The sequence below is a fragment of the Moschus berezovskii genome, chromosome 28, assembly GCF_049115385.1.
Source record: "Moschus berezovskii isolate FMDL1 chromosome 28, NW_MosBer_1.0, whole genome shotgun sequence".
Classification (NCBI taxonomy): Eukaryota; Metazoa; Chordata; class Mammalia; order Artiodactyla; family Moschidae; genus Moschus; species Moschus berezovskii.
This window is the reverse complement of record NC_142487.1, coordinates 18947631-18963347: the sequence shown is the minus strand read 5'-3', so window position 1 is coordinate 18963347 and position 15717 is coordinate 18947631. Positions and strand designations below refer to the sequence as shown.

The 15717-nt window shown below is 42.9% G+C and overlaps 1 protein-coding gene across 2 annotated transcripts in view; it reads right to left on the bottom strand.

The window, feature by feature from the left end:
* The window catches only part of ME2 (malic enzyme 2), a 57051-nt gene extending 41647 nt beyond the window's left edge, over positions 1-15404 (bottom strand). The window contains exons 1-2 of one of the 2 annotated variants that reach the window (XM_088833438.1): positions 14849-15404; positions 2428-2547 (exon numbers count right to left, since the gene is read on the bottom strand). In XM_088833438.1, coding sequence (XP_088689564.1) covers positions 2428-2535 — 108 coding nt within the window. In that variant the 5' untranslated portion in view covers positions 2536-2547; positions 14849-15404. The remainder of the gene's footprint in view (positions 1-2427; positions 2548-14848) is intronic. The other variant, XM_055417373.2, reaches the window with a different exon arrangement.
* Positions 15405-15717: the final 313 nt, after the last annotated feature.

The window sequence follows — 15717 nt, the reverse complement described above, 5'->3', positions numbered from 1 at the left end:
AACACAAGTGAAGACAGAGAGAAACAGAAACTACATAAGACTTTTAAAACAAATAGCAAAATAGTAGACATAAATCATACCCTACTAGACATTATATTAATGTAGATGGACGAAATTCTAAAATTAAAAGGACTGGCAGAACTGCTAAAGTAACATGATCCAACTACATGCTAACTACAAGAGACACATGTTGATTCAAAGATACAAATAGGTGTAAAGTAAAAAAATGGAAAAAGATTCAGGATGCCAAGAGTAACCAAAACAGAGCTGGAAGAGGTACGTTAGTAACAGAGAAGATAGACTTTGAAACAAACATTCCTAGAGGAGGACCTTTTGCTGAAAGGGTCACTCCAGTTAAGAAGATACACTCCATGAAGTATATTAAACATACTCTGTTAGATAACAAAAGAGGGCCAAAATACATGAAGCAAAATCTGACAGAATTAGGGAGAAAGATAATTCAACAAGCTGAAAATGTCACTCTCAGTTTCAATAATGGAGAAGACAACTAGACAGAAAATCAACAAGGAAAAAGAAGACTTGAAGAGCACCATAAACCAACTAGACCCAGCAGATGCTCCATCATCAGAAGTAAGATACACATTCTTTTCATCTGTACAAGGAATGTTCTCCAGGATAGACCCTTTGTCAGGCCATACAACAAGTCTCAATAAACTTAAAAGGTTTTAAGTCTTCCGAAGTATGATCTCCAGCCACAATGTAACAAGACTAGAAATTAAAAATAAACGGATATTTGGGGAATCTTAACACACTCCTAAAAAAAGCAACTGGGCAGAGAAGAAAGCACAGGCAAATTAGAATATACCTTAAGATGAATTAAAACACACACACCTTATAGGATACAGTGAAAATAATTTTAAGAGGGAAATTTATAGCTGTAGATGTAGCTGAAAGAAGCAGAATGATCTCAAATCAATTAATCTTTCACTTTAAGAAACTGGGTGGTTGGGGAGGAGAACAAACTAAACCTGAAGCAAAAAGGAAGGAAATAATAAAGATTAAAGTGAAAATAAATAGAAAATAGAAAAAAATAACTGAAAAATTAAAAATTAAACGAAAAGTTGGTTCTTTGAAAGAGACCTATAAAATTGTTGAACCTTTACAATGAAAAAAAAAAAGTCAAATCACTAAATTCTTTGTGTGTCATGTTCCTCCTTATAAGATTTTATCTAAGAGTGAGAAATGTAAAGGGGTTAAAACCCCTGAATTTGTATGTAGTATTAAATGAACTCTTGGTTCATTTAAAAAATGCTTGTCCTATTGCTAAAGATAAATGAGTTGGCCACACAAGGTTTTACTGCCTATCTCCTACCTTAAATCTGTCCCTAGATTTAAGGGACACTCACTATTGCCTAGAAAATCCCATGGATGGAGGAGCCTGGTAGGCTGTAGTCCACGGGGTCGCTAAGGGTCGGACACAACTGAGCGACTTCACTTTCACTTTTCACTTTCATACATTGGAGAAGGAAATGGCAACCCACTCCAGTGTTCTTGCCTGGAGAATCCCAGGGACGGGGGAGCCTGGTGGGCTTACGTCTATGGGGTCACACAGAGTCGGACACGACTGAAGTGACGCAGCAGCAAAGCCACTTTATTTATAACGCGCAGGAGAAATCAAAATGATTATTAAAGAAATAATTTTACATATTGAGCATTCATGTTGCAAGTTGATAAAATTCTTAAATTTGCTGGCCTGGTGTTAGTAAGTGAACGTGACACAGTCTAAAACGGACACCCGAAAGCAGAAACTACCTTCCTCTCACCTGCCCTCTACTCTGTGCTGTCTTCTATCACCACTTGTTTCACCAAACCTGTCTTCTGCTCATGGACACAACAATGCCCTTCTGATTTACATAGTAGAAGTGCACCCGCTTCAGCTGATCCTGAGTTATCTTCCTTCAGATACAATATTGATAAAAATTCCTTAACTAGACTTTTCATTGTGCAGGTAAGCATAGTAAGGGGAAAAGAAAAGGCCTCTTCTATTTCTTTCCCTCCAAGTACAGTGAGAATGAATGATCCATCAGGGATTAAGAAATTATAGAACATTTATTCATTTATTTATAAAAGCAATAAAATGACTAAATGAAGTCAATCTAAATATACTGCATCTGGCCAAAAGTCTCGACCAATCTGCTATTCTTGGATTTTTTTTTTTTTAAGCTAGAACTAGGAAATAAAGTCAACTCTTTCTGGGTGGTAGAAATTGAGAGGGTGAAATTTGGGAAGTATAAAGCAACCCTGAAAAGAGAAACGTTCATGCAGAAAAACAAAACAAAACAAAACACCACTTCTGAATAGTTTTACTATAAAGTCACACAATACAAATCTTTCATACTATATCTGTCTAAAATACACAAACCTTTCCCAGGAAGAGAGCAAACGTACGACAGTGCTATTACTAACCTTGTTTGTTCTTGGGTTCAGCATAAGTGGCTTGCCTTTCTCCTTTGTGTGCAAATGGCGGCATGCCAGAGTACAAGGAGTAGCAACTATTTTAAACCTGGACAGCATCTTTTTTCTCACCTGGGAAAAACAAAGCAAATAAAGATAATGAGAAACCTATTATAGAACTGTAGGTATATCAGGGACAAGTTTTCAAAAGCAGATTTAGAAATCTTCACTTTCCACAAATAAAAAGTTTTTCAAAATACATTTATGTTTCTATAGATAGTAGGGATTATAAAAGAGTAATCTATTTCTGCTTCATTGACTATGCCAAAGCCTTTGACTGTGTCGATCACAATAAACTGTGGAACATTCTGAAAGAGATGGGAATCCCAGACCACCTGACCTGCCTCTTGAGAAACCTGTATGCAGGTCAGGAAGCAACAGTTAGAACTGGACATGGAACAACAGAATGGTTCCAAGTAGGAAAAGGTGTACGTCAAGGTTGTATATTGTCACCTTGCTTATTTAACTTATATGCAGAGTACATCATGAGGAACGCTGGGCTGGAAGGAGCACAAGCTGGAATCAAGATTGCTGGGAGAAATATCAATAAGCTCAGATATGCAGATGACACTACCCTTATGACAGAAAGTGAAGAGGAACTCAAAAGCCTCTTGATGAAAGTGAAAGAGGAGAGTGAAAAGGTTGGCTTGAAGCTCAACATTCAGAAAACAAAGATCATGGCATCTGGTCCCATCACTTCATGGAAAATAGATGGAAAAACAGTGGAGACAGTGTCAGACTTTATTTTTTTGGGCTCCAAAATCACTGCAGATGCTGACTGCAGCCATGAAATTAAAAGACGCTTGCTCCTTGGAAGGAAAGTTATGACCAACCTTGATAGTATATTAAAAAGCAGAGACATGACTTTGCCAACCAAGGTCCGTCTAGTCAAGGCAATGGTTTTTCCCGTGGTCGTGTATGGATGTGAGAGTTGGACTGTGAAGAAAGCTGATCGCCGAAGAATCTATGCTTTTGAACTGTGGTGTTGGAGAAGACTCTTGAGAGTCCCTTATACTGCAAGGAGATCCAACCAGTCCATTCTAGAGGAGATCAATCCTGGATGTTCATTGGAGGGACTGATGCTAAAGCTGAAGCTGCAATACTTTGGCCACCTCATGCGACGAGTTGACTCACTGGAAAAGACTCTGATGCTGGGAAAGGTTGGGGGCGGGAGGAGAAGGGGACGATGGAGAATGAGATGGCTGGATGGCATCACCGACTCTGTGGACATGAGTTTGAGTGTACTCCGGGAGTTAGTGATGGACAGGGAGGCGTGGCGTGCTGTGATTCATGGGGTCGCGGAGAGTTGGACACGACTGAGCGACTGAACTGAACTGAACTGAAGCAACAGGATGAAGGCAAAGATTTATTTTTTCTGACAACAGCTGAAGTCCTTCAATGACAATAATCATTGCTACTACGTACATATTACCTACTACAGTGAGCCAAATATTTACCCTTTCTCTAATTCACACAAGTGTGGCAGGGTATGAAACACCTAAACAGCGAATGTTTACATGGAAGTAAGTTCAGGAATCAAGACCATCCCCATGGAAAAGAAATGCAGAAAAGCAAAATGGCTGTCTGAGGAGGGCTTACAAATACCTGTGAAAAGAAGAGAAGCAAAAAGCAAAGGAGAAAAGGAACGATATAAGCATCTGAATGCAGAGTGCCAAAGAATAGCAAGGAGAGATAAGAAAGCCTTCCTCAGCGATCAATGCAAAGAAATAGAGGAAAACAACAGAATAGGAAAGACAAGAGATCTCTTCAAGAAAATTAGACATTCCAAGGGAACATTTCATGCAAAGATGGGCTCGATAAAGGACAGAAATGGTATGGACCTAACAGAAGCAGAAGATATTAAGAAGAGGTGGCAAGAATACACAGAAGAACTGTACAAAAAAGATCTTCATGACCCAGATAATCATGATGGTATGATCACTCACCTAGAGCCAGACATCCTGGAATGTGAAGTCAAGTGGGCCTTAGAAAGCATCATTACAAACAAAGCTAGTGGAGGTGATGGGATTCCAGTTGAGCTATTTCAAATCCTGAAAGATGATGCTGTGAATGTGCTGCACTCAATATGCCAGCAAATTTGGAAAACTCGGCAGTGGCCACAGGACTGGAAAAGGTCAGTTTTCATTCCAATCTCAAAGAAAGGCAATGCCAAAGAATGCTCAAACTACCGCACAATTGCACTCAGCTCACACGCTAGTAAAGTCATGCTCAAAATTCTCCAAGCCAGGCTTCAGCAATACGTGAACTGTGAACTTCCAGATGTTCAAGCTGGTTTTAGAAAAGGCAGAGGAACCAGAGATCAAATTGCCAACATCCGCTGGATCATCAAAAAAGCAAGAGAGTTCCAGAAAAACATCTATTTCTGCTTTATTGACTATGCCAAAGACTTTGTGTGGATCACGATAAACTGTGGAACATTCTGAAAGAGATGGGAATCCCAGACCACCTGACCTGCCTCTTGAGAAACCTATATGCAGGTCAGGAAGCAACAGTTAGAACTGGACATGGAACAACAGACTGGTTCCAAATAGGGAAAGGAGTACGTTAAGGCTGTGTATTGTCACCCTGCTTATTTAACTTATATGCAGAGTACAGCATGAGAAATGCTGGGCTGGAAGAAGCACAAGCTGGAATCAAGATTGCTGGGAGAAATATCAATAACCTCAGGTATACAGGTGACACCACCCTTATGACAGAAAGCAAAGAGGAACTCAAAAGCCTCTTGATGAAAGTGAAAGAGGAGAGTGAAAAAGTTGGCTTAAAGCTCAACATTCAGAAAACTAAGATCATGGCATCTGGTCCCATCACTTCATGGGAAATAGATGGGGAAACAGTGGAAACAGTGGCTGACTTTATTTTGGGGGGCTCCAAAATCACTGCAGATGGTGATTGCAGCCGTGAAATTAAAAGACGCTTACTCCTTGGAAGGAAAGTTATGACCAACCTAGATGGCATATTAAAAAGCAGAGACATTACTTTGCCAAAAAAGGTCCGTCTAGTCAAGGCTATGGTTTTTCCAGTGGTCGTGTATGGATGTGAGAGTTGGACTACAAAGAAAGCTAAGCACATAAGAATTGATGCTTTTGAACTGTGGTGTTGGAGAAGACTCTTGAGAGTCCCTGGGACTGCTAGGAGATCCAACCAGTCCATCCTAACGGAGATCAGTCCTGGGTGTTCATTGGAAGGACTGTTGCTGAAGCTGAAACTCCAATACCCTGGCCACCTAATGTGAAGAACCGACTCATTGGAAAAGACCCTGATGCTGGGAGGGACTGGGGGCAGGAGAAGGGGACAATGGAGGATGAGATGGCTGGATGGCATCACAGACTCAATGGACATGAGTTTGGGTGAGCTTCGGGAGTTGGTGATGGACAGGGAGGCCTGGCGTGCTGCGGTTCATGGGGTTGCAAAGAGTCGGACACGACTGAGCAACTGAACTGAAGTTCAATGTAAACAGGTGTGGGAGAGTTTAGGTTGAAATTAGAAAAGTAAATAATAAAAAAAAAACCTGGAATACATACATTCAGAGGAAGAGAAACTATTCGATTCTTAATCTAGACTTCAAATTTTAAGGTACTAATAAAGTCAATATTTACATTTAATGTACTAAAATGTTTTTTGTTTTTAGAAAACCTATTACTATTTTAAAATCACACAAATTGGCTAAAAACATGTTTTTGTCCTTTCACATTCATCACAAACATTATGTGAATTTTTCAAAATGGAAAACTACACAATACATTAAATCTTAAATATTTACTGATGAGAATACGTAATAGATTCTCCTGTGTATCAGATCTTCCACTAAAAATCAATTTACAGTGCTCATTTCTGTAATCATCACAAACCATTATAATTATAATACAACAGCTTTTTAACATGATTTTATTTATTTGGCTGTGCTGGTCTTCACTGCTGCACAGGCTTTTCTCTGGTTATGGTGGGCAGGGGCTACCCTCCATTTGCGGTGCATGGGCTTCTTTCTCTCTGTTGTGGCTTCTCCTGTTGTAAAGCACAGGCTCTAGAGGGTTTGGGCTTCAGCACTTTCGGCTCCTGGGCTCTACAGCACAGGCTCAATAGCTGTGGCGCACGGGCTGAGCTGCCCTGCGGTATGGGGGATCTTCTCAGATCAGGGATCAAACCTGTGTCTCTTGCATTGGCAGGTGGATTCGTGATCACTGAGCCACCAGGGAAATCTCCATGCAACAGCTTTTAATGGAATTTCTATTTGTGGAGAAATCCAGGCTGTATATGGGGGTGCAGCAAAATCATCTACATTAGGATTTTAAGTTAAATTTTTATGGAGCAGAAATTCACATCACATAAAATGAACAATTCAGAGGGATTTATAAAATCCATAATGTTGCACAACCATCTCTATCTAGTTCCTAAACATTTTTATCATCCCAGAAGGAAACACCACACCCATTAAGCAGTGTTCCCAACTACCCCAGTGCCTGCAACCACCAATCTGCCTTCTGTATTGAGTTTACCTATTCTGGATATTTTATATAAATGTGGTTTCTAAATATGGCTGCAGAAACAAGCAATCTAAATGATCAAGAATCATGAGAGATGGAAATGAGGGTAAGGGACAGGACAGACGTTGTTTAAAGGTACAAACGTTGGACTCTTCCAACAAGAGTCGTAAGAGAGAAGTCCTAGAGATCTAATGCCTGGTGAACACAGGCAACAATACTGTATTACAATCTTGCAAGGAGACTAGAGCTTAATTATTCCAATCATCAAAACTAAATTATAATTATGTAACATGCAGAGGTGCTAATTATCAGTACAATGGCACTAATTACAATATGTAAATGTATCAGCTTAATACGTTGCACCTCTTAAACTTTCACAGTGTTTTATGTCATATAAATATATTTCAATAACAGTAATTTAAAAAATCATGAGAGACATACCATAAAACAACTGACGAGTTTTCTTCAAAAATGTTCATGTCATGAAAAACACTAAGTAACAACTGAACTTCAAAGAAGACTAAAAATACAAGACAACTAAATGCAAAATCTGATCCCAAAAACTGCCATTAAAGACATGATTGGGGATAACTGGCATAATTGGAAAATCTACTATAACTTTATAAGTATTGTATAATTTAAAACTTTCTGAGTTCGATAACCATATTTAGAGGTATCCCTGTTCTAAAAATACAGTGAAGAATTAATGAAGTATAATTAAACATAATGTATACAACCAAGTCTTTCAAATTATTTCAAAATAAATTTTGAAAAGACAGAAATTGAAACTGTAGCACTGATCATGTTTCAATGGGTCTTCCAGGAGAGAAAGCATTATTTATCACAATTAAAACTTTGGTACCAAAAGACTGGATTAGTATTGTAGTCGAGTGGTGAGGTAGGCAAATCTAAAATAGAGTTTGAAAAACTTTTTAATTTAAAATCAAACACTATCTGAAAAAAAAAAAAAGAAACAGTTTGTCATACCACAAGTATAATAAAATATATTTGGCCTTGGTCCCCAGTTCTTGGCACACAGCTCCTAAAAGTCACGGAAATTTTGAGTGACAGAAGTATCTTTTGCTATTCATAGGGAGATCCTTTTGACCATACCTGAGTTTATGCTACTGAACTCAATTAGGATGAGCCCACTGCATAACCTCAGAACAGAGCTGATCACCATAAAGATCAAGTAATTATTAGAGTGGAAATGTTGCAGTACCACTCCAGGTCCCTAGGGAAAAGGGGTGGGACCAACAGAGATGAAGATCCATAAAGATTTTTGAACAAGGAGAGGTGATGAGCTTTCAGGTTGGTGAACACATCTAGGTGTTGGGGTTGACAAGCCCAGAAGACAAAGACGCGCCATGCTCTCCTGAATCCAGCCCCAATACCCAGACCTATGTATCTTTTCCATCCATCTCTTCCTGTGATGTATCCCTACACGACTCTCTGCGACCCCATGGACTGGAGCCTACCAGGATGCTCAGTCCATGGGATTTTCCAGGCAAGAATACTGGAGTGGAGTGCCATTTCCTTCTCCATTATAATACACCAGTGATTGCAAATAAGTGTCTGAGTTCTGTGAGCCAGGAGAGCAAACTATCTAACCTGAGGAGCAGGGTGTGGGAAGCACTGATCTACAGCCAGTTGGTCAGAAGCATGAGTCAAAACCTGGGACTTCTGATTGGCATCTGAAGTGAGGGCAGTCTTTCTGAAGTGAGTCCTTAACTTGTGGGCTTGGAAGCTATCTCCAGGTGGAGAGTGTTAGAATTCAGCTGCAGCACACCCAGGCAGTGTCTGCCTAGAAGGGGAGAATTTCTGGGTGTGGGGAAAAAACACACTTGGTGGCCAAAAGAACTGAGCCTGTGAGTAGGGAGAAAAAACACCTTTTCCTTTCAGTACTTAAGATCAACATTCTGACATAAAATCTTCTATCTTCAGTTCCTGGCTATAAATTTGCTTCCATCAAATACTGAATTTATTCTGTAAAATAAAGACTACCTGTCAAATCTACCTCATAGATAACTGTAATGATCAAATGAGAGAACAGATGCAGAAAAGTATTAAAGACTTATAGAGTGGTGTCATAGCACTCAAATTATTACTTTATTACTAAGTGACAGAGAGTAAAATAAAAAATAAAAGTAACTTTAATAATGTCTTTAAAACAAGTAGCCATCAGTCAAAAAACAATTTAAGGAGAAAATCCCATTTCTGCCAAAAATAAAACCAAGGACTAAGGAGAGAGACAGACAGTAGGCGTAATACCAGCTGGAGGCAACAAGATAAAAGGGGGGAAATGCACACCTGAACTCCTCATATTAAAAGACATGATGAAAGAGCTGTGAAAATGAGTGAAGTAAAAACAGGAAACAAAAGAAGGTGGGGCTTCCCATTCTGAATAAATATGAAAAATCAAGCTGCTTACTACTCGAGAGTTTCCTGGATGTTGAGGTATGTCTGTGGTTTCTTCCTCTGGTGTGTCATTCACCTTGCCTAGGAGGGGGCGGGGATGGGGGTGGGCAGTGAGTTCACACTCTGGGTGGTATTTCTAAACCCGACTGGAACTGAAACTGCTAGGTCACTGACTGCTGAAGATTCCTCTCCCCAGCTCCCTAGCTAGGGGTAGAAAGCAGAAGTTCAATGAAATGGAGACCTCAATTGGAGAGAAGTCATGATTCAGTGGTCAAGAATTCACTTGACAAGGCTGGAGACCCTGGGTCAGGAAGATCCCCTTAAGTAAGAAATGGCAACCTGCTCCAGTATTCTTGCCGGAAAAATTTCATGGACAGAGGAGCCTGGGCGGGTACAGCCCATGTGGTCATAAGAGGTGGACACAACTGAGCATACCCTCTGTCCTCCTCATGACCAGGTGCAGGGAGCATAAACTCGGCAGTCAGGCTGAATCTGGACTCAGCTAATTACCAATCTGGAATCATTGTGTCACCCAAGCATTCCCAAATGGTCTCTGAATTGGCATCAGCCTGCAACACATTTTTCACTGACCTATAACCAAATGAGAAAAACTAGGACAATATAGTTTTTCACGACACTAACTTTATTGTCTGTTTTCACGTTGTAATTGTCATCTTCGTCCCTTTTTGGTGGTTTAAAAAAAAAACCAAACTTTTTTTTAAAGGATGGGGATGGTAGATTATAGTAATTCTAAAAAAGGTCCATAACGTCGACGGAATTAAAAGTTGGGGATCTTACATCTGATCCCAATTGCCCACCTACACTCACACTTCTTTTTTCTTTTTTTAAACTTGCTGGTAAAGTCCAAAACTGGAAAAGAGTCTGATGCTAGGAGGGATTGGGGGTGGGAGGAGACGGGGACGACAGAGAATGAGATGGCTGGATGCAACACCGACTCGATGGACGTGAGTTTGAGTGAACTCCGGGAGTTGGTGATGGACAGGGAGGCCTGGCATGCTGTGATTCATGGGGTCGCAAAGAATCGGACACGAGTGAGCGACTGAACTGAACTGAAAGTCCAAAAGTCTGGGAACCCCTAACTTGAAGATCTCACTTTTCTCATCCCTATTTTGGGAAGGGAAGGGAAACTATTATGCACCTGTGTGCAGTTATGATGATATTTAAATACAGTATCAAGTCCTCAAGGCTTCCCAGGTGGCTCAGACTGTAAAGAATCTGACTGCTGTGCAGGAGACCCAAGTTCAATCCCTGGGTCAGGAAGATCCCCTGGAGAAGGGAATGGCAACCCACTCTAGTATTCTTGCCTGGAGAATTCCACGGACAGAGGAGCCTGGCAGGCTACAGTCCATGGGGTCACAGAGAGTCAGCTACGACTGAGCGACTAAACAGCAGCGGTAGCATCAACCCCTTAGAGCTTTATCATCATCATAAAGAGCTTGACTACTTCACTTGGTTCATTCAGTAAGATCCACATCCAGGCGATCTGGCAGAGAGGTTGAAAGTAAGCTCTACGACCAAACCACAGGACTTCAATTCTAGATTTGCCCCTGGGACACTACTAGCTCCATGACCCTGACTCCATTCCGTCCCGTTTGGTCACTCAGTCGTGTCCGACTCTATGCGACCCCATGGACTGTAGCCTCCCAGGCTTCTCCGTCCATGGGATTCTCCAGGCAAGAATACTGGAGTGGGTTACCATTTCCTTCTCCAGGGGATCTTCCCGACCCAGGGATCGAACCTGGGTCTCCCGCATTGGAGGCAGACGCGTTAACCTCTGAGCCACCAGGGAAGACCCTGACTACGTCACAGTTAAGCCTCAATCTCCTCGAGTAGCAGTTATCTCATCAAATAGGGATGACAAACAACAGGACCTACTGAATAGGGCCATTTAAGACTAAAATTACATAATCCATGTATGATGCTTATCACAGTGCCCTCAAAGTGCTCTATGTTATTTATTTAAGTACTGGTATTAGTAGTAATAAATGAAGGAGGTCAGAAGGTGTCTTCTATAAGGCTGTTTCTGAATCATCTTCCAAAGTGAAATCCATCGTAAGAGGCTACGAAGTTTGTATATTAACGATATTTCAATAAAAATTTGTCTTAAAAAAGGACCCCTATTTAATCCCTATATAAAAACATGAGGCTATGAGGATAATAATGGATAACATTTATTCAAATGATTTCAAATGAAATCATTAGGTCGAGAATGAGAATTCGGATGGCATACAGATTCAGGCAAATATCAAATGTTATCCTAAACAATATCTACATAATCAGTATATTCTTCATAACTTTAAAAATTTGTATATATTGATCACGGCATGTGTAACAGGCAGGTATAATAATTAAAATGGCTACTTTCAAATTGGAAGGAAAGTTATGACCAACCTTGATAGTATATTAAAAAGCAGAGACATTACTTTGCCAACCAAGGTCCGTCTAGTCAAGGCTATGGTTTTTCCCGTGGTCGTGTATGGATGTGAGAGTTGGACTGTGAAGAAAGCTGATCGCCGAAGAATCTATGCTTTTGAACTGTGGTGTTGGAGAAGACTCCTGAGAGTCCCTTATACTGCAAGGAGATCCAACCAGTCCATTCTAGAGGAGATCAATCCTGGATGTTCATTGGAGGGACTGATGCTAAAGCTGAAACTCCAATACTTTGGCCACCTCATGCAACGAGTTGACTCACTGGAAAAGACTGTGATGCTGGGAAAGGTTGGGGGCAGGAGGAGAAGGGGACGACGGAGAATGAGATGGCTGGATGGCATCACCGACTCTGTGGACATGAGTTTGAGTGAACTCCGGGAGTTGGTGATGGACAGGGAGGCCTGGCGTGCTGTGATTCATGGGGTCGCGGAGAGTCGGACACGACTGAGCGACTGAACTGAACTTTCAAATAGTTAGCTTTTAATAAAATGATTACCATTTCATTAAATCAAATGTGGAGTAACTTTGATATTTAGTATGAATTTTCTCCAATATTGATCCTTAGTAAACAACTACACATTTTAGTGTTATTTATGTTTTAAAATATGGTTGCTAAGTTGGCCTGAAATTCACCAAAACAGATTATAATTTTAGTTTAATATAAAATGTAATGCAGTTTAAAATAGCTTACTTTTTTATATGAAATTAAATACAACTTATGCACAAACAGCTTCATAATAAGAGTTAATTTACGAAAGATATTCTCAAGTGGTAAATGGGTATTTCCTTTATGAATTTTAAAGTGTTTTCATAACAAATATATTGAAAGACAAAAACATTATACATAAAAACCTTATAAGAGTGAAACCTGTAAGCAGTTCTTTTTTAGGAGTAACTATTGAGCAAGAATCAGAGAAGGCAACGGCAACCCACTCCAGTACTCTTGCCTGGAAAATCCCATGGGCAGAGGAGCCTGGTAGGCTGTAGTCCACAGGGTTGCACAGAGTCGGACATGACTGAAGCGACTTAGCAGCAGTATTGAGCAAGAATAACTACTGGACTTCCCTGGTGGCTCAGGTGGTAGAGAATACACCTGCAATGTAGGAGACCCATGTTCAATCCCTGGGTTGGGAAGATCCCCTAGAGAAGGAAACGGTAACTCACTCCAGTATTCTTGCTTGGGAAATCCCAAGGACCAAGGAGCCTGGGAGGCTACAATCCATAGGGTTGCAAGAGTCAAACACGACTTATCAACTAAATCACTACCACTGAGGAAGAAGTTTTAATTCTCAAGAAAATGCAAAACTTCTACAAAAGCAGAGCCCAGCATTTTCTCTAACATATGGTAAAGATATATCAGCATTTCTTCCTTCTATGTTTAACTTTCAAGTCTTTATTGCTACCATAAAACAATCAGACACAGCTTACAAAACAGTGCCCAAAGTTGACTATTTAAAGGTCCACTACTAGAAGAAAATTGCTAAACCTTTTTTCCTTTATTTCTGCAAACCATGTAATATAACATGTAACTTAACTGTTATAGTAGTTACACAATATATATTTACCTAGCATTTGTGTAACTACTACAGTGTGTGTGTGTGTGTGTGTATAGGGAGGGGTAAGGAAACGACTGTTTCTTCTTTAATATCCAGAAAGCTTGGCAACTAAAGATCAAAACTTAGGAGCACAACACTGCAGTTAGCTTTACAACATGAACAACGTTTAAGGAGCATACAAGGTTAAGAGGAGGCTGAAGCTATTAAGTTAGACTGCCTGAGTTTGAAACCAGGCTTTGCCACTTAATACCTGGGATCTTGGGCAAGTTACTTAACCTTCGTAATCTTCCTTTATAATGCATGCATGCTCAGTCGCGGCGGACTCTTTGTGACCCATGGACAGGAGTCCACCAGGCTCCTCTGTCCATGGGATTCTCCAAGAAGGAATACTGAAGTGGGTTACCATTTCCTCCTCCAGGGAATCTTCTGGACCCAGAGATGGCACCTGTGTCTCCTGCGGTCCTGCATCGGCAGGTAGCTTCTTTACCACTGAGCCACCAGCTTCCCTTCCTTTCTAAACCGGAGATAATAAAGAATAACAACCTCAGGGCATTATTTTGAGATAATTCTTGCAGGAAACAGCTCTCCGGCCTCTAAGTAACAATTAATACGTGCTTCCATTGTTATCGATTGCAACACTAAAACAAACTACAGTGCTATCAACTCTTGTTTTGAAGTGATTGCCATAAACATTAAGAAGATAAACAGATATGAGAGAACGTGTTCTGTAAAGAAGCACTTCTGTTGAGATTCGTTATTTGGATTAAGCTTCTTCTCACCAAATGGCAAAGGAAATTTTCTAGAATTACCTCCGGAACCAAGAAAGTCAAATCCAGGATCTCACTGTGTAACATCACACAAGCAGAAATGGATATCACCTGCGTCAAAGAAACACCTGCCAATCCTAATCCACAGATGTCATTTCACATGGTCAGAATCGTTCCCATCTTAGAACTTTCTAGCCTGCGACAAACTTCCTTTAAAGCGAGCAAACGATCCAAACACACGCACAGTGTCTAACTCCTGCCATTAATCCATCCCTGCAGAAAATGAGAACTATTTGACAAAGGGATACAGAGCCACAAAATCGGTCTCTAAGGGGAGCGAGAATAAAGGGTAGAAAGATGCTCGCGCTACTGAGGCCACCGGGCCTTTCCCCGGGTCGGGAAGGGGGGCGCCCTGGGACCAGCGAATCTCGCTCGGTTAAGTCGCGTTCCTAAACCTTGCGCAAGGGAAGCGGTGTCCACGGAAAGAGGGGTGTCGCCGCTCCCCGAGCTCTCAGCCCCGGCTCGGCGAGCTCCGTGCCCTCCACCCCGCCCTCCCATCCGCCCAGCGGGTCCTCGCGGGCCGAACGCACGGCTCCACCCGCCGGGGTGAGGAGGCCGGCGCGCGCTCGCATCCCGGAACTCCCGGCCCCGGGGGCCCGCGGCCGCGCGAAACCCTTACCCCGCTTCTCGCCCCGCGACAGGTGGTGCTGCCGGCGGAGAGGCCGCGGCCCCGCAGGCCCCCCGGACGATGCTCAGCTCCGGCCGAGTGCGGCCCTCCCCTTCCCGGAGGGAGCCGGCGCCAGCTCAGGCTCGGGCCGGCCGGCTCTGCTGGACTCGAGCCGAGGCAGCCAGCACACCCGCGCAGTGAGGAGACGGACCGGGGAGGACCGCCGCCGCGGCCCCATGAAGGGGGTGAGACTGACGGGCGCGCGGGCCAATGCGGAGGCAGGAAGCCAGCCTTAGGGGGCGGGGCTTCGCCGCCGGCGCGCCCGCGTCCCAGCCCCCAAGGACCTTCCTCTGCCCCGTCGCCTGAGGTAACTGTCTGGGGGCCTGGCGGGTGCCCTTGTGGGCCCGAGCGCCAGGAGTGAGCCCGCAGGCGTGTAGGGTGGGAGGAGTCCAGACACGCAGAGGACAGCTGCCGCCCCACGGAAAGAGCTAGGGCTGGCTAACCGCAGACCTCCCATCCCGGCGACGGGCGCTGGGGTCGGTCGGGGGAGATGGCCGCGCGCTCGCGCGAGAAGAGGCTGTGCGCAGGCGCGGGCGAGGCCGGGGCCGGGGCGGGGTGGGGCCTGTCGGCGGGTACCGGGACCCGAACCCGGGAAGCGACGGAGTCTGCGCGCGTGGGCCGCCCCTGGACCGCCTGTGGAGGCAGGGAGAGGACGCAGAGGTTCGGAGAGCGGGACACTAGCCGGGAGAATGGCGACGCGGAAGAAAGCGGGCCTGGGAAATGTGAAGCCTCTGCCCTGGAGGAACAGCTTTATGTTTTTGAGCAATTTTTGTCTGCCTTCGAGTTGCTCTACTGCCAAATTCTTTGCTGCTCTCCATGGT